The sequence below is a fragment of the Perna viridis genome, chromosome 3 (genome assembly GCF_037379345.1).
Source record: "Perna viridis isolate PV_CMFRI_1.1 ecotype Kerala chromosome 3, ASM3737934v1, whole genome shotgun sequence".
NCBI classification, from domain to species: Eukaryota; Metazoa; Mollusca; class Bivalvia; order Mytilida; family Mytilidae; genus Perna; species Perna viridis.
Window position 1 is genome coordinate 45,478,240 of NC_142447.1, and position 26,110 is coordinate 45,504,349.

General features: G+C 32.4%; 3 protein-coding genes across 10 annotated transcripts; 1 reads left to right on the plus strand and 2 right to left on the minus strand.

Annotated features, from left to right (window-relative positions):
• LOC148622469 (COP9 signalosome complex subunit 2) lies at positions 1-21,278 on the plus strand. Its single transcript, XM_088572428.1, has 13 exons — positions 1-146; positions 7,783-7,896; positions 8,448-8,528; positions 9,392-9,517; positions 13,349-13,516; positions 13,852-13,956; positions 14,323-14,392; positions 15,535-15,634; positions 16,708-16,839; positions 17,841-17,938; positions 18,402-18,484; positions 19,012-19,070; positions 20,267-21,278. The coding sequence occupies exons 1-13, from the start codon at positions 99-101 to the stop codon at positions 20,406-20,408; spliced, it is 1,326 nt and encodes a 441-aa protein (XP_088428554.1). The 5' UTR covers positions 1-98; the 3' UTR covers positions 20,409-21,278.
• On the minus strand, positions 708-13,352 carry LOC148622470 (uncharacterized). Of its 8 annotated transcripts, XR_015920657.1 has the most exons (6): positions 12,474-13,352; positions 5,250-5,326; positions 4,120-4,459; positions 1,695-1,853; positions 1,190-1,258; positions 718-761 (listed from the first exon to the last, which is right to left on the minus strand). XR_015920657.1 is itself a non-coding variant. In XM_088572430.1 (4 exons), exons 2-3 carry the CDS (start codon positions 4,431-4,433, stop codon positions 1,736-1,738), a joined length of 432 nt encoding a protein of 143 aa, XP_088428556.1. In that variant the 5' UTR covers positions 4,434-4,459; positions 5,250-7,789; the 3' UTR covers positions 1,097-1,258; positions 1,695-1,735. The 8 variants fall into 8 exon arrangements, 2 of the variants coding, with proteins under 2 accessions (XP_088428556.1, XP_088428558.1); XR_015920661.1 differs by lacking the exon at positions 12,474-13,352 and having other exon boundaries at positions 708-761; positions 1,695-3,232; positions 5,250-7,789; XR_015920659.1 differs by lacking the exon at positions 12,474-13,352 and having other exon boundaries at positions 708-761; positions 1,695-3,277; positions 5,250-7,789.
• On the minus strand, positions 20,787-25,316 carry LOC148622471 (uncharacterized). The gene is made up of 4 exons (XM_088572429.1): positions 24,810-25,316; positions 23,698-23,822; positions 21,957-22,087; positions 20,787-21,709 (listed from the first exon to the last, which is right to left on the minus strand). Exons 1-4 carry the CDS (start codon positions 25,277-25,279, stop codon positions 21,464-21,466), a joined length of 972 nt encoding a protein of 323 aa, XP_088428555.1. The 5' UTR covers positions 25,280-25,316; the 3' UTR covers positions 20,787-21,463.
• Positions 25,317-26,110: the final 794 nt, after the last annotated feature.

Here is a 26,110-nt window from a genome sequence, read left to right on the forward strand (position 1 = left end):
TGCTTTTCTTTCATTTTAGCAAGTGCAGTAACTGCTTCCGGATATTGTTTCGATCCGATACGACCAAGCTTTTAGTATCATAAAACGAAAATTTCAAGATGTCGGACGATGAGTGTATGTACGATGACGACGAAGAATACGATTTAGTAAGTTTTATAGACGCCGATTTTTAGATTTAAGTACATAAGTAGGTGTACAAAAGTTTAGTTCAAAGTTCCAAATAGCCAGTTTCCATCGTCAATATTTTTCTCAGGTTGTACGGGTATTTTTGTCCCGGCTAAATCACAGGCGCTTGTTTCTGTCTATGTGGGGGAAATACTATCAAAAGTACTCGGGTATTGATAGTCGACCCGGACCCCTGTTTGATAGTATTTCCCCACATAGACAGAAACAAGGGCCTGTGGGTGAAATGCTTGTTGGTCTCCGAAACTTAACTGTATTGGAGAACGAAGTAAATCGAAGTTCAAGACTTTAATCCCTTTTGGGATTCACTGTCCGGAGCTATTCCGCCCACAGTGGGTGGCCAAATCAGAAAATAGCTCCAGACAGTGAATCACAAAAGGGATTACAAGACTTCTTGGTACACCTTCCAATGAAAATGAATATGATTTGGTGTACTGAAATTATGCTGCTAAGATATCAAAAACTGTATAGACGTGTAAAATTGGTCCAAAATTCCCAATAAAATAAACAAGTAATCTGAGTGTCAGGGTTCTTTATTTCATCATATGTGGATATGTTTTACAAACGAAAACAAGGCCCTGAAATAACAATTACAATAATTAAGTAACAAGCTACACGATTAAAATTGCATTACATACATATTATGCATAGGAAAGACATATTATTTCCTATCTTCACCATTAAAACTACAAAACTCTATACAATATCTAACATTCTAACATTGTTGGGAATTTTTCAGACCCTTCTATAAGTTTACGTTATCTTCCCTGTATCAATTTGATCCGATGGAGCGGTGTAACGAATGGAGTCGTCACATTCTGAGACGTTCTATATATATATATCAGCAAAACGGCGGAATTGCTGTACGATTTACTTGAAAAATATGAAACATAAAATAAGTCGAAATAATTAAGCAAGACGTATAGCTTATTTAGACACGACAATACAAAGACAATACAATGACATTATATTTGATACAAAATGTGAACAATACACATAAACATACCTCGCATGAGGTGCAAGAGGCCTCGTTTTCCAGGGACAGTACAATTATTACATAAGCTGTTTATTCCACCTGAAGGAACAATATTAAAATAATAATTAATGTGCTAAAAATATGAAAACGTAGTTATTTCCCTTGATTTAGAATATTTAATAAACAATTTATCTTTTACGTATTTTTAAGTTTATAAATAGTTATACTGTTGTCAATCTGTAACACCTCAATTTTACTTATAAGTTTAAGTACACAAGTTTGGATTTTAACCATTTTATTATTTTATTTACAAAAATATGATATTATTACTACCTCAATATTACTGTTATCAATTATTTGTTATTCATACTTTATATCTGTTTATAAGATTATAGCATTCATTCACAGGATCACACACATTTTACACACCAATCAATCAATCAAATATTGTAAATTAATAAACAATATTAATTCCACAAAACAGATGATTAAAATAACTATTAAGGTAATTGTTATTGTAAGGAAAGAAACTGACCTTCATTGCATTATCAAATCTTCCACAGACTTTAGATTTAGTCAAATTATGTTGCAGTTCAAAGAAAATAAATTATGGCTTCCTTCTTCAATAGTTTTCAATAGAGTGTCCAGAACAAAAGAAATATTCCCGCTCAAAACCAATGACCCATAAACTGACCTATAGATATAGACTAATCCTTATATAGTGATATATAGAAAATACTAGAGACAGAGACTAAGTAAACATTGATTGTTTTAATGATTTTTATTAGAGAAAACAGTTAAATAATTAATAAAGATATAAAACAGTTATGAATATATAAAACACAATAAACTATCAAAATTTCACTCTGCCACACATGCCCCAGCTCAGAGTGTGGCTCTCTTGTTTCTGAAGAAGATTCTTATTTTTCTTACAGTCCACAATCATTATAATGTAACTGGAGAGCATGATTTGAATCACAATATTATGCTGGGTTACAAGCCAGCAGCAGACGGATTCTGCCAAGTCCTTTAACTGGCTATTTAAATATCACTGCTTGCTACAACATAGGTACAACGTAGGCCATCCTGCCTCAATAGAAAAGTAGACTATTGATTCAACGAATGCTCCTATGCTCAATAATACACAAATATTTGGATCTTAGAGTTATCGGCAAATAAATTTTAAACTATGTCCAATTGTTCTTTTACAATAAAAATTCTTTTTACATGAATTATATTCTTTTCTCCCTCAGCCAAGGAGTTAAATATAGAAGGATTTGCATCTCGTAAATTATGGCAATATCTTGCATGGCAAGATTTCAGTATACTAGCCACAGCTACCTGTCGCCTATACAGTCAAAATTAGGTCATATAAAACATTGATATCACTAAAGCTGGGGAAGCTACAGTTATAAACATCCTTATATACACCAACAGACCATTTTTATCAATTTTAAAACAAATTTTATGATGATCATTTGGGTTTTGAAGAAGGAGTTAGAACTTAAATTTAGGAGGGAACACGGCTTGGCTAGATATTAATAGAAATATAGGCACAGAAAATACGGCAAGGGGTCTGGGGGCAGCTTAAGCCCCCCCCCCAAAGCTCATGTGTTTTAGGGAAAATCAATCGCATTTCTTCAATGAAGAAATGTATGTTTTACCTGATTCATGCACCTAAATGGCCGAAGCATTTCTCCATATATACATGTTTGTGTTGGTTAAGTTGTACGCATTTGAGAAGGTTAAAAAATACTATGATATAAGAGTGCTTATGGTGCATTACACCATATCCATTTTGATCAAGATCATGAAATTTAATGTGTTCTGTAATAATTTTACTTTTTTTCCTTCTGAATACTCGTCAATGAACGAATTCTTACCCCAGGGAGATCCGTCTCATATTCTGTATATATTCTGTCGACAATGACAAACGCTTTGACTTATCTCCTCTACTAAATGATCTAGGAAGACCAGATAAAGCGATATCCTCCAGTAGTCCGATATATCATCAATATGGTAGTTTTTTCGGTTTCTTTTAGCTTCAAGTAGTGAGTACTGCCTCATGTTAGCCTTGAGTAAATAATCCCAATTTTTTCAATTACAGAGTACATATACCTAATTTTTAAAAGATGTTGAAGACCCTTGTACAATATCAAGGTCCAGAACAGGAATAAAACCCTGTTTCTTGACAATATGATATTTTCAATATATCACATGAAGTGTTGTCATACACACATTTACTCCAAATCCTTTCTTTTTATATTAATATATACATGCACATTTTAATAATATGGACATAAATTTGTTCATTTTCTATTTAAGAGGTTAACTTTAAATTATTTTTTTATCAAATTATTTCTCTATAAATTTATATGAGGGGTTGGACACTGGAACAGGAACCCGGGAATTAGGGGCGGTAGGATGTAGATTGGGGGGCAAGCTTATCGGGATATTACAATGGGGTGTAAAGAAGAGAAAACTTGTGAGGGGTGGTCTGGAACCCGATAGCAAAATGTAGCAGGAACACCCTGTCTACCCCTCTTGTATACATGGACATTGGTCAACTTTCAATGATATTTTAAATGGCTGGACCGTTCACGCCTGCCCAGGGAACATATACATGTAGCTCAGACATTTACACTAGTTTTATTAGATGGAAAGTCATATTAGACCCATGCAAAATACAACTGTTTCAGGTTGAAAATATAGGGTAGGTAAATGATTTACTTTTCAAAATCATTTTATAGACTACAATGGAGCACATTTCTTGACTTTTAAAAATTAAGTTAACAGCGCTTAACCAAAATCATTATATCACAAAATTTACCAATAACTAAAAATTAGTGATGGTAGAATCTAGGTAAAAAGGGAACAGAAAAATAAGGTAAGTAGTTTGGCCTGAGGGACGGTTGATAAAATCCTGTTGTTTTTATTAAGTAAAAAAATTGATTCCTAACCTTGTAGGGAAAGAGTAGCTGAAGGCATCTGTCCATTTGGAGCACAAAATTGCATATTTATCGGTATCAGATATTGCACTGAGGCCTGGAAGTTTAGCCACATCTGGGTATGGTGGTTGGAACTGTGTAACGCTACTAGAGCTACTTGAAGTTGATGGCACTTCTGAAGAATCTATGGGGATATCACTAATACTGGCAATGATTGCTGGCTTAGTATCTGCTAGAATATTCGCTGGAGGCTCATTCTCAATACTACCTTCCTCTGATCTTCCGTCAGTTCTTTTTCTTTTTTGTCGAATGACAAACTTGTCCATTTTGCAGAAATCACAAATCTACCCTACTTTTATAGAAGTTATCAAACGTTAGAGTGATTAGTAGAAAACCAATTACGGGTAAATGATTTCCGATTCCATGTTACTACATGAAGCACAATTTAAAAAGTAATATCAGCCTTTACTGTACTCGTTTTATATACGTCCATCAAATATTAAAATTTTTTTTTAAAAAGGTCAAAATTTCGAGCCTTATGTAGCTATGTCCCTGGGGAATGCCTGTCTCGAGGGCGTGACTGTGGTCGCCATTTTTTTTTATATCAGCTGTTGGTCAAATAAAAACATTGATATCATGCAAGAACAGGAGGCTACAGCTACAAAATTTCTTATATACACCCTCCAACCATTTCTGATCAATTTGAAAAAAAAAATTATGATGATAGATCGGGTTTTGAAGAAGGAGTTAAATTTTAAATGAATAGGGTAACTGCCCTCGAAGGCGGGGCTACGTAGTCAGGAGTCAAAACAAAGGCCTGCATAAATGTTAATATCACAGGGAAAGCTACAACTACAAATGTAAAAGACTCCTTGTGTACACCCTCATACTATTTCTGATAAATTTTTAACAAATTTTATGAGGATTGATCGGGTTTGGAAAAAGGGGTGTGAATTTTTTATGATGAGGGAAGTACATCATTGAAGGTGGGACCAGGTTGAAAATTTGATAAGAGTTTAAGGTCTCAAATATCGAGGTATTGATCAAAACAAAACATTAAAAATGTTTGGAGATGACTCGAAGTGGGATATTTTAATTTGTTAAGTAAATAAATGAATAGAAAATCAGTTTTCCATACATACCACTAATGTATCTGCCAAGTCATCCCAGTGTTTGAGTAAATCTGGCATTTTCATATATGTCAAAGCATATCTGCAACCTAGTCATAAAGTAAAAGTTAGCATGACACAGGTCATGTTAACCAGTGTAACAGTCCTGAAGTTTAATAAATTTTGTCATATGGACAACTTGTATGATAGAACAGAAATCTGTGCCAGAAAGAAATGAAAATGTGAACCTCCCAACTCCATTTTTGTTTAGAATTTAACCCTAAACAGACATATTATTAATTATGTCCTAACTAATTAGGCATGCCACAATGTCAGTACTTGATTTTAGCCACTAACCCAAAAGCCTGGGGCTAGTAAAAATTGGTTCGGGCTAGTGAAATGATGTGTACATTTCTTGTTTCGGGCTAGTTGAATCCTATACAGTCCTCTATTATTCAGGCTAGTCCTTGATAATTTTGACGGAAAGGACTGCAATGTATAATTCACAATTTCCTTCTTTCTTTCCTTATTTAGCTCACCAGGCTGAAGGCCATGTGAGCTATTGCCACCACTTGGCATACAGCGGCATCCGGCATTGGCCATTGTAGTTAACAATTTTTTCTAAACTTTTCTACTCTGAAACTACTTGACCAATAAAAGCAAACTTGGGATGAATGTTCTTTTGGGTATTCTGCATGGAAAAATTGTTGGGAGTTTTGATCTGTCTAAAAACATGGTCCGTTACTAAAAATAGAACATAGAGGTCAGACAGAATTTTTTGCATATACTTGTATCTCCAAAACCATAAGGAAAATTCTGACATGGGTTAAAGTGTTCAGCGTAATGAGATCTATTTGTGGTCAATATTTTTCAAAAATCTTCTCCTCTGAAACTTGCAGACCAATCAGTACCAAACTTGGGTGTTCTGCATCTGTATGATATGGGGATTTTTGATCCATTGAAAAACATGGCCGTTGTTATTTAAAAACAGAACATAGGGGTCAGACAGAAGTTTCCAGCATACAATGTATATTTCCAAAACAATTGTTTTAACCAAATTGTATCAATTGCAGAAATGATCTTCATTATTAGGCTTACAAAAGTCATTGAGTCAAAGTTGTTGAATGAGTCCTGGTGGAGTTATTGCCCTTGAAAGGTGATTTTTTTTTTTTTTTTTTTCAGCCAATACCTTGGAAACTATGATAGATAGAAAGAAACTTTCAATTGCAGAAATGATCCTTATGATAAGGCCTACAAAAAGTGTGGAGATCCAAGTTGTTAGAGGACTCAGTGTTAGAGTAATTGCCCTTGAAAGGAGAAAAATGTTTTTAGCAGTTTTCAGTGAATATCTTGAAAACTATAATAGATAGAAAAAAAACTTTCATTTGATGATATGATCCTTATGATTAAGTCCTACCAAAGTCTTCTTTGAGTCAAAGTTGTTCGACAACTCCTTGTTAGAGTTATTCTGTATTTGCAAATTAGAGTTATCTCTCTTTGTCCACCATTTGGGTAGGTACATGTACAAAAATGTATCTCCATATAGCCACAATAATGAAAATCAAGTTATTATTTTTTTCTGAATAAATTCTTGACCAAATTTTTCCACCAGAGGTTGATCTTTAGCTGAATTTGAAATATATCCTTCATGTCATAATTTTTCTCCTCCGATATGGAAACATGTTATGAAGAATGCACAATTTAATGAAATTCCCCCATTAAAATACCTACCCATAAGGGAGATTACTCTTGTTTAATGGCTAAATTATGTCCTGTGGCCCTGGGATGTGAAAAGAGGGAATTGTCCTTGAAAGGCAAAAATTTGACCAGGTGAGCTTTTCAGGCTCCGGGGAGTCTCTTGTTTTTGATATACTGTACATTTTTTACATTTATATCAAACTCAGAACAGAACTGAATAACTGTGTTGACATACATGTACCAAAAATAAATAGTGTTAATGCTTCATGTACATTTATATTTTGTGTTGTTGTGTACTGATGAGCTTGATGTGCTTACAGTTTTAAAATAATATACATATACTGACTGCAGTTGAGGGTGGTATACTAGATTACCATATGAAGGAAGAATATCTCCCAAGTAGAAGTTGAGGGTTATATTTTTTTCTTAGTTTGCTGATTCAGTACTGTACATGTATACCATTCTCAACTGCAGGCAATATGTGTTTTATTATACTAAATATTATTATTAATTTCTTATCACATTTGTAGATAAATTCTCTGAACGAACTGGTGCACCATTCTTACAATCTTACTTCTCTTTGCACAAATGATGTGCCCTTTCTTGCACAATTTACTAATAAATTCATGTTTGCATATTTATTTACCTTTTTTTAACAAATTATTGTCTGGTGTTTTTGTTGGGGCATGAAAAGTATGAAAAAATGGACACCAAAACGGAAAGAATAAGAAAAATTTCTGGTTTGAGTGGTTGGTTGTCTTGATGGAATGGTGGTATTTATGTTCAGGGTAGTGAACTCAAGTATGCCACCCTCCCAGGTGGTAATGTATAATTAATGAATTCAAATACACACATGTATATATTTCAGGAATATTCTGAAGAGAGCAATTCTGAACCAGATGTTGATTTAGAAAATCAGTATTATAACTCCAAAGCATTGAAAGAGGATGATCCAAGACAAGCATTGGAGAGCTTTCAGAAGGTGCTGATATAGTTTAAATGTAATTAGGTTGTAGTAAGAAGACCATATTGGCAGCTATTTCATTAAAGTATGGTTTGCAATATCAAAAGCTTGTGGGATTGATTGGCAGAACTTGGTTTGGTTAAGCTTAAGTTTAAGCTTGTGGGATTGATTGGCAGAACTTGGTTTGGTTAAGCTTAAGTTTTTGATAACCTAATGTTCAGAAAAGATTCCAAACAAATATTTATCTTAATCAGCTGGACCAAGACTTGTAGAAAAAGCTGTATGTATTATGCTTGTGAACTGAGTTTGAATACATGCATATAGTGTATAGTGTTCAATGTAAAATTATAGCAGTTGGCAAATACCATAAGAACTTATTTTGAGCTGTGTTTCAGTACTAAGATGAAGCATGCTACTTATGCCTTTTTATCCCAGGATATTCTGGTGAAGCTGGTCAGGAACGAACAGAAGTACAAAGACAATCAATTATAAGAATGCCACCAACTTTTTATGTTCATTTTACAATAACAGATCTTTGTAAAATTAATACCTTGTGTTTATGTTACCAGGTATTAGAATTAGAAGGAAAAGATAAAGGAGAATGGGGCTTCAAAGCTTTAAAACAGATGATCAAAATCAATTTTAAGCTGGTAAGTCTAGTTGTATGTGAATCTTATGTTCGATTTAACTTGGTTAAATTTTGTTAAAATATTATGTTGCTGTTTAATCAGGTTGAGATAGTTGGTGCAAAGGGACTTCATGGGACAGACAGTTTCCAGTGAAATCTAATGAAAATCACTGATCAATGACATGAAGAGTTTGTTTGTTTTTTGGGGTTTAACGTCCGAGCAGCAATATTTCAGCTATATTCAGACAATGAACATGAAATTGATGATAAAATGAACATGAAATGAAAAAAAAAAAGGATGGGTCACAAGGATAATAGGGTCGACAAACTTTGATTGCCACTGGAAAAAAGGGGGATGGGTAAGGTCGGGCAATTTAGCCTCCTGTGGCAGAGCGCAAAGGTTCCTACTCCTGTCGAATACCACAGCAGGGTTCTTTAACGTGCGAGGAACTTGGCATCTTTCCCAACACGGTGCACCACTATTGTTTGCGGTCAGATTTTCTGTATTAGCCTGACAACCCCAGCATGTAACACGCCAGGGGTACCCCATTCCACCACCTGGGGCACACATGAAGAGGGAATGTAACATATTTTTATAAAGCTTCCTGGATCCACTTATTGTCTCTAAGTAAACTTAAGTTATCAAGAGTGATTGAATTCACTATATGACATTTCCTGATATTAACAATACTATTTGAATTTTCAAGAAAGTTCAATTGTTTTTTCTAGAGCTACACACTGCATGATATAAATAATCCTTTTATATACATATATAGTATACCAGTACTTTAATCAGAACTATTCCCATTGGAGCATATTGTCATTGTTTAATACATGTACAAATGTATTTGATAAGGCCTGAAAAAGTTGGCTGTCTGTTTTTAGGGAAAATATGATGAAATGATGAAAAGATATCAGCAGTTGTTGACCTACATCAAATCAGCTGTAACCAGAAACTATTCTGAGAAGTCTATTAACTCCATTTTAGATTACATCTCCACATCAAAACAGGTAAATATCTTGTCTCCTCTCTTTTTCAATCTAAAACAGGTAAACATCTTGTCTCCTCTCTCTTCATTCTAAAATGGGTAAAATATCTTGTCTCCTCTCTTTTCATTCTAAAACATGTAAACATTTTGTCTCCTCTCTCTTCAGTCTAAAATGGGTAAAATATCTTGTCTCCTCTCTCTTCATTCTAAAACAGGTAAACATCTTGTCTCCTCTCTCTCTTCATTCTAAAACAGGTAAAATATCTTGTCTCCTCTCACTTTTCCATTCTAGATTACATCTCAACATCAAAACGGGGGGAAAAATGATGCTGTTATACACCTTGTATTTTCTTTTTCCATCTGAATGGCTTACATGGTTTCAATGCAAACCATGACAAAATATTTTATCTGTAAACATGAACTTCTAATTTTCTCTGCCTGATACATTTTCAAATGTATTTACCAAAGTTGTTCAATTCCTTAACATTACTTACATGCTGGTGGGTTTTGTAATAATATGGCTTACTCTATTTAAGACAAATATTCCTTCCTTTCAAAATTCTCAATGACATGCCTTAATAATGGAGGACTGTATAGGATTGAACTAGCTCAAAACAAGAAACGTATACATCATATAAGTTCTACAAGTACACTTGTTACCCCATAGTGGCATAATTCATTACAGATCCTGAAAATTCGAAAGATCTTCTGAAACCCTCAATTCAAGATTATTATCAGATAGCAATATCATTAAAACCTATGATTTTTCAACTCTTCATACTTCTATTCCTTATACTCAGTTAAAGTCCCGACTCAAAAACATTATACATCATTGTTACTCCAAAGAGGATGATACACCTAGATACAAATACGTAGTTCTTGGTAGAGATTCCTCATACTTTGTAAAAGAACAATTCCGAATTATCTTCCAAATATGCCAAAGATGTTTTCAAAATGCTGGAATTTTTTATCAACTGTATATTTGTCCAGTGGGGTGGACGCATTTTTTAACAAACAGCATTGCAATGGAAACAAATTGTGCTCCTCTACTTGCTGACCTATTTCTTCCCTCTATTGAAGCTGATCTGATCTAAAGATGGAAATCGTTTAGCTAGATCCTTTAATCTCTGTTTCCGCTATATAGATGATGTATTATTGTTAAACAATCCTAGTTTTGGGGACCATTTTATACATCGCATCTATCCCAAAGAACTTGATATAAAGGACACTTCTGACACTGTAAAGTCAGCCTCATATCTTGACCAAACTATATGACTAACGTGATTACCTTTCATCTGTGGCAACATACCTTCAGCACTTGTGTATGGAGTTTTCATATCACAACTTATATGTAATGCCATAGCTTGTTGTAAGTAGATAGACTTTTTGTGACATGGTAGACTTCTTACAAATAGGGATTATGTTACAAAATTGAAGTCATCACTACAGAAGTTTTATGATCATCATCATGACCTTGGTGATTGTTATGGTGTATCCATCAGCACTATGAAAACTGATTTGTTCAACATGTCATAGTTTTTCCTTCCTCTTTTGTCTACCCTGGACTTGACTTATTGATGGCAGATATTTCTAGAGATGCAGAGGATGCTTACCCGACCAGTTCACCTGTCCATGCTCCCAGTTTTTAGTCCAAGTTGCTCATTTACTATTGTTACATTGTATGTATTATTTTGGTTATTTTATGTTCTTTGTTGTGTGTGTCTGTTTTCCGGCTTTGGGCTAGTGGCTAAAGCAAGCACTGGACAAACTGATCTTTATTAAGAGCATATCAATATGGAGTTATATTTATCTTTTATTAATTATAATTACATAGTTGACACATTTTTTGTTCAATACTGTTGTACCTTCATTAAAATAACACACTGCTTGAATTCAGCAATAAAACCATCTACATTTTCAACATCCTGTGTCAACCATGCATAACTAAAACCGCAGTTATATATTGAATCTTTATTTTACATAACCAATTCATGTTGATATTTGGTTTTGTAAATTGTAACATATCGAGATACTTTTTTTAACAACTTTTCAACATGCGGTTATTAGTATTCTACAATTTAACCCAATATCACAATTTTCTTTTCACATATTAAGAATTCTTTTAAAGAGTAATCAAGTGAACCAAGATTCTAGATTTTAAAAAAATAAAGAAGTAACATTTGAATGTCTATTGCACTATGATAACCTGACAAACCTGGTTGGAAATAGATGGAGCACATATATCAAATACTGTGGAAGTTTTTTTATTTGTAGGTACTTATATTAGTAGTTTAGGGAAAGTATATCAGTTCATAGAATTTCCAACTCTACCATTTTTTTTTATTTGTACGTACTTATATTAGTAGTTTAGGGAAAGTATATCAGTTCATAGAATTTCCAACTCTACCATTTTTTTTTATTTGTACGTACTTATATTAGTAGTTTAGGGAAAGTATATCAGTTCATTTCCTTTTTATTGGGAACCAAATTTTGTGGTTAACCCAACCCATGAAAACCATGAAAATTGGTATCCCACAAACAATAATACTTTCACAGTAATGACAATAAGATTTAAACAGCTATCCTACTAAATAGTCAAAACACAGCTTTTCTACCTTGATTTGACAACATTTTCAGGTTCTCAACAATACTCCTAGATATACAAACTAATCACATAGTTCTTTTTGGATCCCCTTCTATAAAGTACTTCTTATCTTGCATTACACCACCTCTTTTTCAAAAATGATAATTTTTTTTTTTTTTTTTTTTTTTTGGCAAGTGTATATTGAAGTTATTTTCCCAGAAGCAAGTGTTTATAGCGTCAGTCTTTTATAAATCATTCATCCTGGCTTTTGACAATAATCACTATCATCAGTGCACATTAACAGAAAGAGATTAAGCACTGTAATTCATAAGGGATACATCCGTGTTATGTGTTCTATTTCAGAATCATTAACATATGAATCATACAGACTTACCTTGCATAAGACCTTTATTACACTGGAAAAACTCTGATAAATCACCTTTATATTAATTAAACATACTTTTAACTGTGAATACATTATCGTTCTAAGCCTCAGTGTTCATTTAGTTTTGGACTGATCTAAGAATTGATCTTTTGTAATTTTATCTTGAATTATCTTCTAATGTTTCTTGAGTTTACTATATGTCTTGGATTCACTCTTTTCATATTTCTGAGCATATCACATTGTCCATATTTATATCATCTTTTGATATCGTTTTAGTTGTTTTACATCTTCTCTTTTTCAAATTCAATTTGAGTCTATTTTTTCTGAGTGAAAAAGAAATGTTTATTAAGATATAGTTTTTTGCATTTATCTGTTAAATGTATTAAGCTTGAATGGTGTGTCCATACTTTTCCCAACAGTTTAGGTTTTGGCCTCTGCAAAACAATTTATTTGGTATTGTATGGACATTTCCATACCAAATATTTAAATGTTTTGGTGCTGAAAAGGTCGAGTTTTGAAAAGTTTCTTTCTTAAGTAAAGGATATTAGAGAACTGCTGCTATTGAATTGTATTAGCCTTTCATTGTTGTTTTTAGAATTGATATCAATATATAATTCTTACCTTGTTTCTTTTTAACTATGTGTACTATTAACTACAAAAAGATAACATCCCAGTTGTGGTAACTAAGACAACCTCAGCATACCCTGGTATCTATCTCGGTTACTCTACCTACCTTGTACCGTAGGAAAATGTTGGTTCACTTGACTTGGTGCATGTACTATTAATTAAAAATAGAATTAAATTGAAGGAGTACCAAAACAGTAGTTTAGAAATATTCAATAAAACAACAAATATTATTATCAATTGACTGTCAATATTTTCAGATGGAGTTACTACAAAATTTTTATGAAACAACTCTTGATGCCTTGAAAGAAGCTAAAAATGAAAGACTGTGGTTTAAAACTAATACTAAGCTGGGAAAGTTATACTATGACCGAGAGGATTACTCAAAATTACAGAAAATATTGAAACAGTTACACCAGTCTTGTCAGGTATACAGTGATTGAGGATGGACCATTTTTAATGCTATTTAGAATTTCTCTGGGCCATTCTTCAACATTTATTGTAAAAAAATATCTGATTTTAATGTTCTGTAATCTTGGTGTTTTGGATTAAAGAGGTTAAATTATAGGTACAAAATAATTTCATGAGATTTATCAACCATATTTACTTTATATTGCCATTACAGATGCTTCAACAAATCATCAAGAAAGGTATAAAAGTATGAATCTGTAAGAGGGTTACGTTGCTTTCATGGCTGCTTAATGCACTGTAAAATGTAATGTTATTGTAAACGGTGTTGTCATTTTATGATTCTGTTCTGCAGACTGATGAGGGAGAAGATGATTTAAAGAAAGGGACACAACTGTTAGAAATATATGCCTTAGAAATCCAAATGTACACTGCACAGAAGAACAATAAAAAATTAAAGGTATGACTTGGCAAAATGTAATATTATCTTGAAACATTTGATACCAGCCTTAAAACTTTCCTAGATTTGATGGTATTACTAAGTCTTTTGATGATATAACAATTTATTTTAATGATATGACATTGTCTCTTGGTGATAGTACATGACATTTTACACATGACACCTACAGCTGTTACTTGGAACAACATTCATTGCATGTAAGATACCAAGTATAGATCTGTATATACTATGGATCCTTCCCTGGGTGATACTTCTGTAGACTTCTTTTACCATACAATTTCTTGATAATGAACCTGGACATGGGTCAACATAATGGAAATATAAAATTATGATATAATTATTATTACATTAAATTCCTTTTTGCAGGCTTTATATGAGCAGTCACTACATATTAAATCTGCCATTCCACATCCACTTATAATGGGAGTTATTAGAGGTTAGTTTATTTTTCTTGTATCTTGAACAGACATCAGGATTTTCTTGGGTATCATTTTCATGGTCTAAGTTAAAGACAGAGTTGTAAATTTATGGTTCTGGGATCAATACAAATTTATTTATAACAGATAATTCCGTACTTCTGGTATCAGGGGTTCATATTAGTGGTGGCATGAAGTCCATGACCCTTTACTTTTTAACTTGGACTTTTAAAAGTTCAGGTATATGGGACCTGGGCCTTCTATTTTTTTTTTTTGACACTTCAATGTGAATTGTTTATTTTTCCTCAAGCTGACCTTTGATTTGAAACTTGCATAAGTCCTGACCCTTCTACATTTGAAAGTAAATTTAAACATATTGGTATTGTGTTATTGTGAATATTTGATTTTTTAACTTGGACCTTTAAGGTATAAGAGTGTCTATCAAGACTGAACTTACTTCAGTTTCTAATAGAAGTTAATTTTTATGACTGTAGGTAACCTCTCTCTGGGGATTCATTATAGTAATCCCATTTATCAAAATTCTTGCAAAATATATTTGATGATATCTTTGATACTATATGTTTTTTCACAGTAGAAAGTTGTTAAAAAGTGTGTCACAAGCATCATTTTTATAGCAACTTTTCACAATAAAAATGATAAAAACCTGAATGTGACTTGCTGTAAAAAATAAAATGTGGTAAAAGTCTTTCTTGCTTGACATTACTTTTAAGGTCTATTTCTAATAAATTGACACTACATATGGCTAATAAAGCAATTGATTTGAAGTTCAGTTAAACAGTCATGGGAAAGACAGGATGTAGATTGCTAAAATGTATTCTGCCACATGATACTGAGATTGTACATCCAAGTCATCTTACCTGAATTCTACGGAAACATTTCTTGTTAGCTTCTAGAATACCCACCCTGATACTTCACATATAAAAATGAATCTTCAGGAAAAGAGCATTAGTTAGGTTTTCAAATGTACAGAAAACCTTGTTGAAAGAAAATGTTCCATATAAAAGAAATAAACTTGTGTTATGATAGTGTCATATGGCAGATTGAATAAGTTTTTATTGGACAAAATAAACACTCCTTCCTCCTTCATTCCATTTTACAACTTCATTAAGGTATAATTCAAGGTAGATCAATTATTATTTAGAATGTGGTGGCAAGATGCATCTGAGAGAAGGTGAATATGAGAAAGCACACACAGATTTCTTTGAAGCATTTAAGAATTATGATGAATCTGGTAGTCCAAGGTAGGAGTTTAATTACACCCCTATTTTTTAATAGACATATTATGGGTATAGCACTGTCTGTTTGTTTGTCCACATGTGATTCGAAAATTCAAAATGCTTAAAAGACATTCAATAATTATTTGATACATTGTTTGTCTTCCATGGGAAGAAGCCTCATTTGTTTCTTATTGGACATTGTTTTATATGATTTACTTAAGAAGTATGGAACATCTTTTAACTCTGAATAAGTAAGACAAGTTTCTTTACCTTAAGGGTAACAACAAAATTATCCAACACAAATCCGGTTCATAATCAAGTCAATTCCCAAATAAATCTGGCAAAATAGATATTACCGGTACACCACCGGAGCAAAGCGGTTTATATTTATATTTGGACAAAATGTTGCTCTTAAATGTACTGTGAAAGTACTATTGTTTGTTGGGTATCAATTTTCGTGTTTTTTTTTTTTTTTTTTGTGGATTTGGTTAACCACTAAATTGGGTTCTTAATGAAAAGGATATTTCCAATACATTTTTAAGGTGGAACTGTAAAATCCCAATTTCAAGAATCGACAAACTAACGTTTTTCTCTAAACCACAAACATTGGTACCCACAAATACACATTATAAATGAAAGTACTTTCACAGTAAAGTAAATATTTTTCTCTTGTTTTTTTAAACAAAGATCTTCATGTACAATTTTTTTACGTGTAATTTCATATCAACTGTGATGTCACTGATAAAAAAAAACAGCAATATCATGAAGTTTTGGTGATCATGAAACATCACAAATAAGATATCTCCATTATCAGGCTTTAAAGATCAGATCCCTGAATTGCAATCCCCTGACCAACAAAATTGAACATATGGTAACATTACGATACTCTCATTATTGGATTTTGACAGGTACTTGTGAAGCCCTCGGTCAAAGTTATTGGATTTTGACTAGATACTTGTGAAGCCCTCGGTCAAAGTTATTGGATTTTGACTAGATACTTGTGAAGCCCTCGGTCAAAGTTATTGGATTTTGACTAGATACTTGTGAAGCCCTCGGCCAAAGTTATCAGATTTATGTTATTTCTATTGATCTTTCAGGAGAACAACTTGTTTGAAGTATTTAGTATTGGCTAACATGTTGATGAAGTCTGGAATAAATCCTTTTGATTCACAGGAGACTAAACCTTACAAGAATGACCCGGAGATCTTGGCCATGACAAACCTTGTCAGGTAGTGTTATCAAGTATATAGACTTTTCCAAATGATTTTTACACTGAACTAGCATAAGAATTACATGTAATGCATAAAGTACAAGGATTATTATCTTTATATACATCTCCCGCCATAATTTGGCATGGGAGGATACTTACCTTTGTATTCCCTCATTTTTTCAGTACCAGTAAAGGTTTTTAAGAATTTCAGGTTTTTGATTTGTGACAATATTTTATAGGTTACATTTTAAAGGACCATATAAAAAATGACCATGTTAACTGTAAGGATTTCTTGTTATGAATTGGTAAACTAATCTAAAGCAATAAAAACCTCATGCTGATAGTCTAACAGGGTAATTCATGAAAAACTGGTAATTGAAAATACTACTACTTAATATTCACCACATAAGACTAGTATTGTATTTTTTTTTCTTAGTTGAACACTCAGAAATGGGTTATCTAAACATGAAATGTTCTGTTTTAAAATAGCAAATTAAAAGTTAGTTCTGAAGAAGATTGTTTAGAAAATATCAAATGAGCTTCCAAAACCAAAGTGTAAATTTGAAAATTCACTTGTTAAAATATGTCGTTATTTAAATACTAAGTTTTATTGTTGTTCAGGACACTATATAGATAACATAGAGGGCATGTGTCAAACTCTTTAATATTTATGGAAAAATGGCCTTCCATATCATTTCAACTTCTGGAAAACTATGTTGTTGTCCAAAGCTTGCATTCTATATTTTTAAATGGAAAAACTACACTGTAATCTCTAAATTTCATACAAATTCTTTGAAAACTACATAGAAGAGGTATTTTTGTTTCATCACTTTAACTTAACAAAAGAGTTGTAATTTTTGTATAAAAGGACTTCAACGTCATGTTAACTTCAAAATATGCCAACAGGAAATGAAAGAAAGTTAATTGAAATTTTCAAAGAAGTGTTAGTGAATCCACTTTTTTCTTAGGTCACACAACTTCTAAAATATTAAAATTTATGTATTACGTTCATTATTGCAGTTCCTACCAGAATAATGATATTAATGAATTTGAAAAGATCTTAAAGACAAACAGAAGAAATATAATGGAAGATCCTTTTATTAGAGAACATATTGAAGGTTTGACATTTTTTATCATTAAATTTTGATAATTGACATTTCATTTAGTTAAAGTTGCAATACTGAAGGTACAAACAAACAAGGGTTTTCCTCGCCATTCATTGAAGACCTATGGTTGGCCTTGAGTTTACATTTTTCATCCCAGTGGAGTTGTTGTCTCTTTGACATATTCACCAGATCCTTTCTCCTTATAAAAAATACCAATCATATATACTTAAATTTCAAAATTCTGTACATATGCTCTCATTAGCGGCATTATAATCAAATACATAGTAAGATCTGAATCCAAAAAAATAATTGTATGCAATAAGTTCTCAAAACTGAAACTACTGAAATAGGAAGCCAAGTTCATCACTGACAAGTTCAACTTGAGTCATCATGGTAAGAATCATCTGCTTTGTATACTCTCTGATATTAGTCTACAACATAGTTCATGTTTCCTTGTATTTCTTCTTTTTTTCAGATTTGCTGCGAAATATTAGAACACAGGTTTTGATCAAATTGATAAACCCATATACCAGAATACAGATTCCTTTTATTTCAAAGGTTTGATATTTATACTTATTAGATACATTCTAATGGTGTCTAAATTATGTAGTGTTATAGTATTATGAAACAACTGATTTCAAATCTGCTTTATTTTATATATGTGTCTCTAAGTAGAGACATTTTGCAGATACAAAATGTGTCTACTTTCAATATAAATGATTTGTTGGCTTCATTTGTATCGTCTGTTTTTTTAGGAACTGATCATAGAGCCAACTGAGGTAGAGAATCTCTTGGCTTTCAGTTGTATTATCTGTTTTTTAGGAACTGATCATAGAGCCAGCTGAGGTAGAGAATCTCTTGGCTTTCAGTTGTATTGTCTGTTTTTTGGAACTGTACACAGAGGAGCTAGAGATTTTGTGGGCTTTCAGTTGTATTGTCTGTTGTTAGGAACTGTACACAGACCAGCTGAGGTAGAGAATCTGTTGTCTTTCAGTTATATTGTCTGTTTTTAGGAACTGTACACAGAGTCAGCTGAGGTAGAGAATCTGTTGGCTTTCAGTCGTATTGTCTGTTTTACTTTTTAGGAATTGAACATAGAGCCAGCTGAGGTAGAGAATCTCTTGGTTTCCTGTATACTTGATAAGTATGTATATAATAGAGATAAGCCTTACTTAAATGTAAAAGCATTTTCATTTTTTCAACTTCCTTTATTTTTATATTAGAATTTGACTGCATTCACATTCCTCAGATTGATTGCAATCAAATGAAATCATTTAACAAACCCCTATTCAACAAGTGGATGGTATATTGAAATCACTTGTCCATCTGTCCATCCATCCAAATTTTATGACAAAAATCCTAGCTCCCAATGGATGGATTGGTTTCAAATTTTGTTTGTTGCTTTATGTAGATGGAGCATACATTGTAAAATATTTGTGTGTAGTCCAATATCAACTTCCTGTACGAGTGAGGGTATACATACAACTTCATGTTTTGTGCCTGGTTATTGATGTAATTTGTATTATGGTATGGTGCTGTCATTATCCATAGACATTTTGTGTCAAGACAATTACATTAGTATGAGTGTATTGATCTCAGTGGAATTGTATCACAAGGGTCGTACCACAAAAGGTCGGCTCTGAACAATTTTTAGGGTTGTGGCTCGAACCATTTAGAAATTAAGGGCTCAAAAGGACTAGAAATAGGCATTTCCTTATGTCCTGACAATAAATTCTGTGACAGTGAATGGATCTCTGAAATTGCACTACAAGGTGAAATACCACACAAGAAAGGCTTGAATTTATTTTTATTTTTATTTGCTGTTGTGACTGAAGCCATTTTACGAAATAAATGTCAAAATGAACAAGAGACAAGCACATTACTCAAGGAAAAGCATATGGAAATCATTGAAATTGTAGCATAAGGCCCCTTACTTCAGCATTATTTTGCCATCTGGAAAGGAGATATTTTCTTTAAGGAAAACTACATTAAGACATTACACAAGAAACTGCTTCCAACATTGTATACAGGTACATGTATTACCAATTGAAACAAATGCGGATTGTTGCAATTACCTTCAGAATGTTTAATACAAAAGTTGTTGAAAGGAGATTTTGAAAGTACGTAAAATAATAAATCCAATGAAATACAGTGTATGAAAGGACACTATCCGAACCATACGAAACAAAAATGCACCAAAATTGAAAGAGAAGATACTAAACACCCACGATTTTCTACAGACCTGGCAATTGCTTCCAATTCTCAGACATAATAAGGTTTTGGATCTAATGATGTATCTTTAATGATCAATTGTCGTGAATTGACTGTTAATTTTTTCAGTGCCATTCATGGGAGGATAGATCAAGTGAACCAAGTATTAGAACTGAGGAGAGAATCAACATGTGCACGATATAATGCTTTAGACAAATGGACTCAGCAACTTCAAAGTTTACACGTGGCAGTAATCAACAAAACAGCCTGAGATTAAGACAAAGACATTTATTTTACTCAGTGCTTCACATTGTACTATTTTAGTAATGTGTAAATTAGCATTGCCATCCTGTGATCTATGCCAAACATGTACATTGTTGATGATCCTGCAAATTGATCTTTGCATATGGCATTTTAATATGTAGTAGATGGAATTACTTTCCAATGCTCAAAGATATTAGCTAACAATTGTCTACTGCATACTTTGTTTTGGCTTCTGTCAAGTCAAATGGTAATAAAATCCAAGCAAACGTCTTGTGTATCAGAAAAGTATGAAGTCTAATTGCTTCTTTTAAGAGAAAATTTCATTTTAGCTCTGAGCCTCTCTAGAAAATTTTGTCTGTTGTGTCAGACTCGTTATTATAGTGCGTTGTTTTTGATTTTTTTTCTGTCTTTAGCCTAGAACTATTATTTAAATAGTAATGGTTATCTGTTGAATATAGTGCTATTTTATTTTAGTTTATTTTCTGGCTTTTTTTTTTTCCTTTTGATGGGGTAGGTTTTTGGCAGTTGTTCAACAGGAAGGACTTGATTGAGTCAGATTTGAAATAGTTTTTATCATATTTTGACTCGATTAGACTTCATATATATCAACACTTATAAGTCAGGAATATGTATAATCGGTCTTACCATGTGTGAATAATTCAAGGCAAATTTTTTGTCAATTTAATGTGTGACCTTTTATGTGATAACTATTGGTTTATTGGATGCAAACAATATACAATGTCAGTTTCGTTCAGTTTACTCTAATGTCCTGTAGTTCATGTATTTTAATCTTTAAATCTCATTTACACAAAAAAAATGATTTTTATTGTCAGTGTAATAAAATCATGTGAGAACTTTATAAATTCAAATTAATTTATTATTTTGTTGTCTGTTGTGTTTGCCACAGGATCGCAATATCCTTAACTTATGCTGACATTTTAATTTCTTTTTACAGGGAAATTAAACAACAACAAAAAACAATCATTCAACAGAATTGTTCATATAAAAAAACACAAAAGTTATATTTTCTTCCAATATCCTCACTGTCTATATTGAGGTATTTTAATCAACATCATGATCATAACTACGAAGTCTTTTTCTTAGAAAAGAAGCAACCATCATTCCGTAGTAACTTGGATAATAATTAGCGTATAATTTAGGTTGCCATGATGACATATTACCTGTATGCATCATTCCATGTAACATGACGAGTCCAGTATAACCACATGATAATGCCTTGTCAACATACTTGGCTCCAGTAATTAAAAGGTGCTCTCCATCCATTGTGCTTGCCCAATTGCCCATTGCCTAGAAGAAAAGACATTCAAAAAACATTTACTGAGACAGGGTCTGCAACAGAATTTCATTAAATAGGGGATATATTTGTATTTAGTAAGCTACTTGAAAACATAAAGGCATAAAAGATAAAAGTAGTGATATAAACTGCAATGACACATAAAAAACTTCAAGGAATATACTATAGTGTCACTGAAGATGAATATAAGATTTTTCAGTTTAATCTACCCACCCAACATTTATTTCTTAAGAACAGTACCTGATCAAATGGTTCTGCAGCATCACTGTAACCGTAAGGGCCAGAACTCAGGTGAGTATGAGCTAAATCAGCACTAATAATTACAACCACTCTCTTAGATATTCTATCTAAATATCTGAATAAGGCACCACCTGTAGGAAGAAATAAAATGCTATATATGAACATGACCCCTGGTTACATATTCAAAATTCATTTTGGGAAAAAACATTTAAATACACTATAAAATAATATCACTGACATCTTGGTTTTTCAATTGCTTAAAAGTACTAGATTCTGCAAAAATTTACTCCCCAAGTAATTGCACCAGAATGGAATATTGATGTCCTTAGCATCAGGTGAATTTGTTTATTTCATATCTTGAACAGTAAATTATTTTTTTTAGGTTTTTGAATTATCAAAATACCTTATATCGCCGGTCTATCACTGGAACTTCCCTACTATTTCTGAACACTACACAAAAATATAGTCCAAATGTGATTTCTTTTATATTATTCAATACCTCTTTTATAGCCAGTAAATAAGTTTCTTGCAATTATTCAGCTCAATAATCTATATTTTCTGCAAATAGTATTGAGATCTAGTCTATATCAACCGAAGATTTGAGGGACTCCTTTTTGGCCTTGAAAGATCATATTTTGTAATAAATTTGTATTCTGGAAATTTAGTTCTTGCAGTAATGTGTCGAGAAGCATAAAATGTGTTAAGCATGTTCCATATACCACACTTATCAGTCAAATTCTCAGCCTTTCATTAATAGTTGATCAATGATTAACAGGAAAGGAAGAGCAGTGATTTTAACCAAGTAAAATTGGCGAGAAAATTCGGGTACGTCTAAACACTGCAAAGACCAGTCTTAGTGCACTGAGACCAATAAGATGGCATTTTTTCGAAGTAAAAGTACTACCATAAGAAAGGTTATTTAAAAATACATCAAGTACACCAAATTTAGTATAAAACAGACATTGAATCATTAGATTTATATTCTCTTATGCTGAAATTTCCGGCACGTGCCGACAATCCTGTGTAACAGACCATGACTAATTAGATGCTGACTGAATAAACATTGTCGTGGGTTGACAGTTTAGATATCAATATAAATAAGTGATTCGCAAGTTGGAAATATAATGGTAACTAAATAAGTTGAAGGGGTTTACATTAAAGTAATTACATTAAATAAATTAATCAATTTTTTTTAATTGAGCTGAAATAATGTTCTTTTTGGATTATTTATTTATGCACTTTTTGTTTTGGATTTTGCAATTTTTGTTGTAGTTTTTATGAACAATCGTAATGCCGAATTTGAAAAAAGCCTATACAAGAAATGTATAAAGAAACAGTATTCAAATTGATAAAAGTGTCATTTTTTGGAAAATCATATGTTAATCAAGGAATTTTTTTTCTTAAGCTGAAATTGGTTTTAATTGTATACATTTGTATAATAAATAATCTGTTACTGTAGTTTTTTAATGTTGATGCAAATTAACTTTTGGACAGTTTTAAAAAGTTGAAATGGAACAAAATTTGTATTTGTGTGTGAAGTTGGATCAGAAGTATGGATTTACATCCTGTTTATACCTATTAGGGAAAAACAATTTTTGATATTATATATGAAAAATGCAACTGTATGATCACAATTTTATTTTACATCATGTAATCTTCGAAATTTTGTTCATGCTACAATTTTCATAAAAATAAAAAACCTCCAGTGCTGGTAGCACTTAGATTATATAATTATACCAACCTAACTCAAGGAGCTCTGGAATCATGGCAACACTCTCTGTGTACCGACGACTAGGTTGTGACAAGATCACAACTTTGGTTTTATTTAAGTTGGGTAAGAAATGCAGTGGTATAAGTTCTCCCCACCTTAAAAACAAAAGCTGAAATAAATAGGTGTTCCACAATGAAAATCGTATGATAGCTCATTATACAAGAGAACAAAATATCAGCAATATGTTCGACATTTTAATTAAAACTTTGGGCATGAACTTGTTTGACAGATGAGGACAAAAATAGTATGACAAGAATTATTCCTTGACCAGTAAGCTACCAAGAACTGACAGATTAAAAACAGCTTTGGTGAAGGAATAACGAATGCACAGTCTATAACTTAAATACAAAATAGTCAAGATTTTCAGAGATCACCAAACACTGAAAAGGTCTTCAACTTCATGCTTCATTTAATGGTGCATTAGCATAAGACAGCATGTACATTTAACACCATTAAATTAGTCCTAAAGTATAAAAAATATTCCAAATATGCATTAATCTTCAGGATTTACACACTTATTAATCATGTGTATATAAGATAAAATAATAATTACCACAAGTCTTTATGGTCATGTGATAGCATGAATTTTTACAAAATACATATGAAAAATAAACAATAGTACATGTACTTGATATGAAAGGCTATACAAATAAAAAGAAAAACAAATCTGATCTACTCCTGACTGTACTCCTACAACATAAGAGGTTGGATTTCCGTTCCTCCATACCCCAACCGAGTCAGAAAATAACTTGCCAGACAACCTCTAGCATTACTGGAGTACTCCTGACTGATATCACCCCAAAAATGTTAGCATTACTGGAGTACTCCTGACTGATATCACCCCAAAAATTTTATAAGAAGAAATGAACCAAGATGCTAGAATATAATATGTATGGCTTATTTGAACAATTAAATTAATAAATGACACATCGTATCTAGTGCAGAATAGTCAGATTTTTTATGTTTACTTTATAACAATTCAAAGGAAGATTACCTAAATACTTAGCATTTCGAAAATGACACTCGATCATGCAATTTATAAACAACACATTATCATCAGTATTAATTTTAAACATTTATACCTTAAGGGAAATAACTCATCATTTTGTCCAGGATACCCGAAACAACTCAACCCACTGATATTTGCAGGTTTCCGTAATATATCCACCAACTCCAATGATGTTTCGTTGTCTAATGTAACTTTCGCTGAGTAACAACAAGGTGGACAATTACAGTTGTCTGTATCTGCCGTGCCATAACCTTCTGGGTTAAGATAAAATGCAAAATTGTTTAGGTCCGAAATGCCATGTGGTGTACTTAGAAAAATGAGATCTGGATTAGTTGATGATATTAATTTGCCAACTTCGATACACGAATTATGAATTAAATGAGCCTCGTAAATTGATGTTTGGTTTGTTGCGTTAAAATAAGACGGATCCAATGCTATTCCACCATGTGGCAATACAAAATTTCCAATTATATAACATTCGAATTGTTGAAAAGATATTAAAACTGATAATGTCACTGTAAATGATCCTACTTTCGATTTCATATCGTAACTAGAAAATGAAAATAAATCACGTGGTGTATCACGGGTGCGGGTTTCTATTGGATAAAAGAAAGATTACGATTGTAATTTCTTTGGCACAATGGTATTTATGGTTTTCATTGCCAACGGATCCAAGGGCACACACCCCTAAAATTGGGAAATAGTTTTGCATGAAATGTTGAATGTTCCCAAATTCTACACCCCAAAATGTTCTAGCTTCGCTTCGCACGGCATTTAATTCTATTTTCACCCCTTAACATGAAATCATATGGATTCGCCCTGCAAGTTTTATTCATAATGTTTGTATAAAATTTCATTTGTAATTTGTGACTTGTAGAATAAAAATTTTAGCCCATGATAAAATTCCAGTCAACGACTAACACAGAAATTTGTCAAATGATCTCAAAATTTTACATACCTAAATCACTTAATACTATTTATGTACCGCTTATAACATCAGAAAGTCGTTTACTTACATCTTTAGGAACAAACAATATTGTTTAATTATCTTTAATAAAATGAAAGAGTTATTACAATTCAAAATTGATAATACTCCATGCGTCTGTACATGGAATTTTGCCAAAAACATATAAAAGGTAAGTGGTGGCATCATCAATAACGCTCCTATACCCGTTTTATTGAATATTTGACATGATCTTAACATCATGAGCTGGTGTCTCCGTGTATAAACACAAAATGAAGCGAAAAAATATCTTAGCATATCGTGTCATTAGAAAAGGAAATGATGCTAGGACATATTCTGAAGGATTCTTTCCGCGAGTGAGCAGTTGCAATTGAAACGTCCAGAAATATACCTTAAACAGTTAAGTGTCA

Bases quoted from the DNA above. Each gene is read 5' to 3' on its own strand.
- LOC148622471 (XM_088572429.1), bottom strand. From the start codon at position 25,279: ATGAAATCGAAAGTAGGATCATTTACAGTGACATTATCAGTTTTAATA. The intron at 23,823-24,809 runs GTATAAATGTTT...TTTGTTTTTAAG, and splicing joins GATGAGTTATTTCCCTTAAG to GTGGGGAGAACTTATACCAC. The intron at 22,088-23,697 runs GTTGGTATAATT...TTCTTCCTACAG, and splicing joins TCCAGAGCTCCTTGAGTTAG to GTGGTGCCTTATTCAGATAT.
- LOC148622470 (XM_088572430.1), bottom strand. From the start codon at position 4,433: ATGGACAAGTTTGTCATTCGACAAAAAAGAAAAAGAACTGACGGAAGA. The intron at 1,854-4,119 runs GTTAGGAATCAA...CTATATCTATAG, and splicing joins AGCTACTCTTTCCCTACAAG to GTCAGTTTATGGGTCATTGG.
- LOC148622469 (XM_088572428.1), top strand. From the start codon at position 99: ATGTCGGACGATGAGTGTATGTACGATGACGACGAAGAATACGATTTA. The intron at 13,957-14,322 runs GTATGACTTGGC...TCCTTTTTGCAG, and splicing joins AGAACAATAAAAAATTAAAG to GCTTTATATGAGCAGTCACT. The intron at 17,939-18,401 runs GTTTGACATTTT...TCTTTTTTTCAG, and splicing joins TATTAGAGAACATATTGAAG to ATTTGCTGCGAAATATTAGA.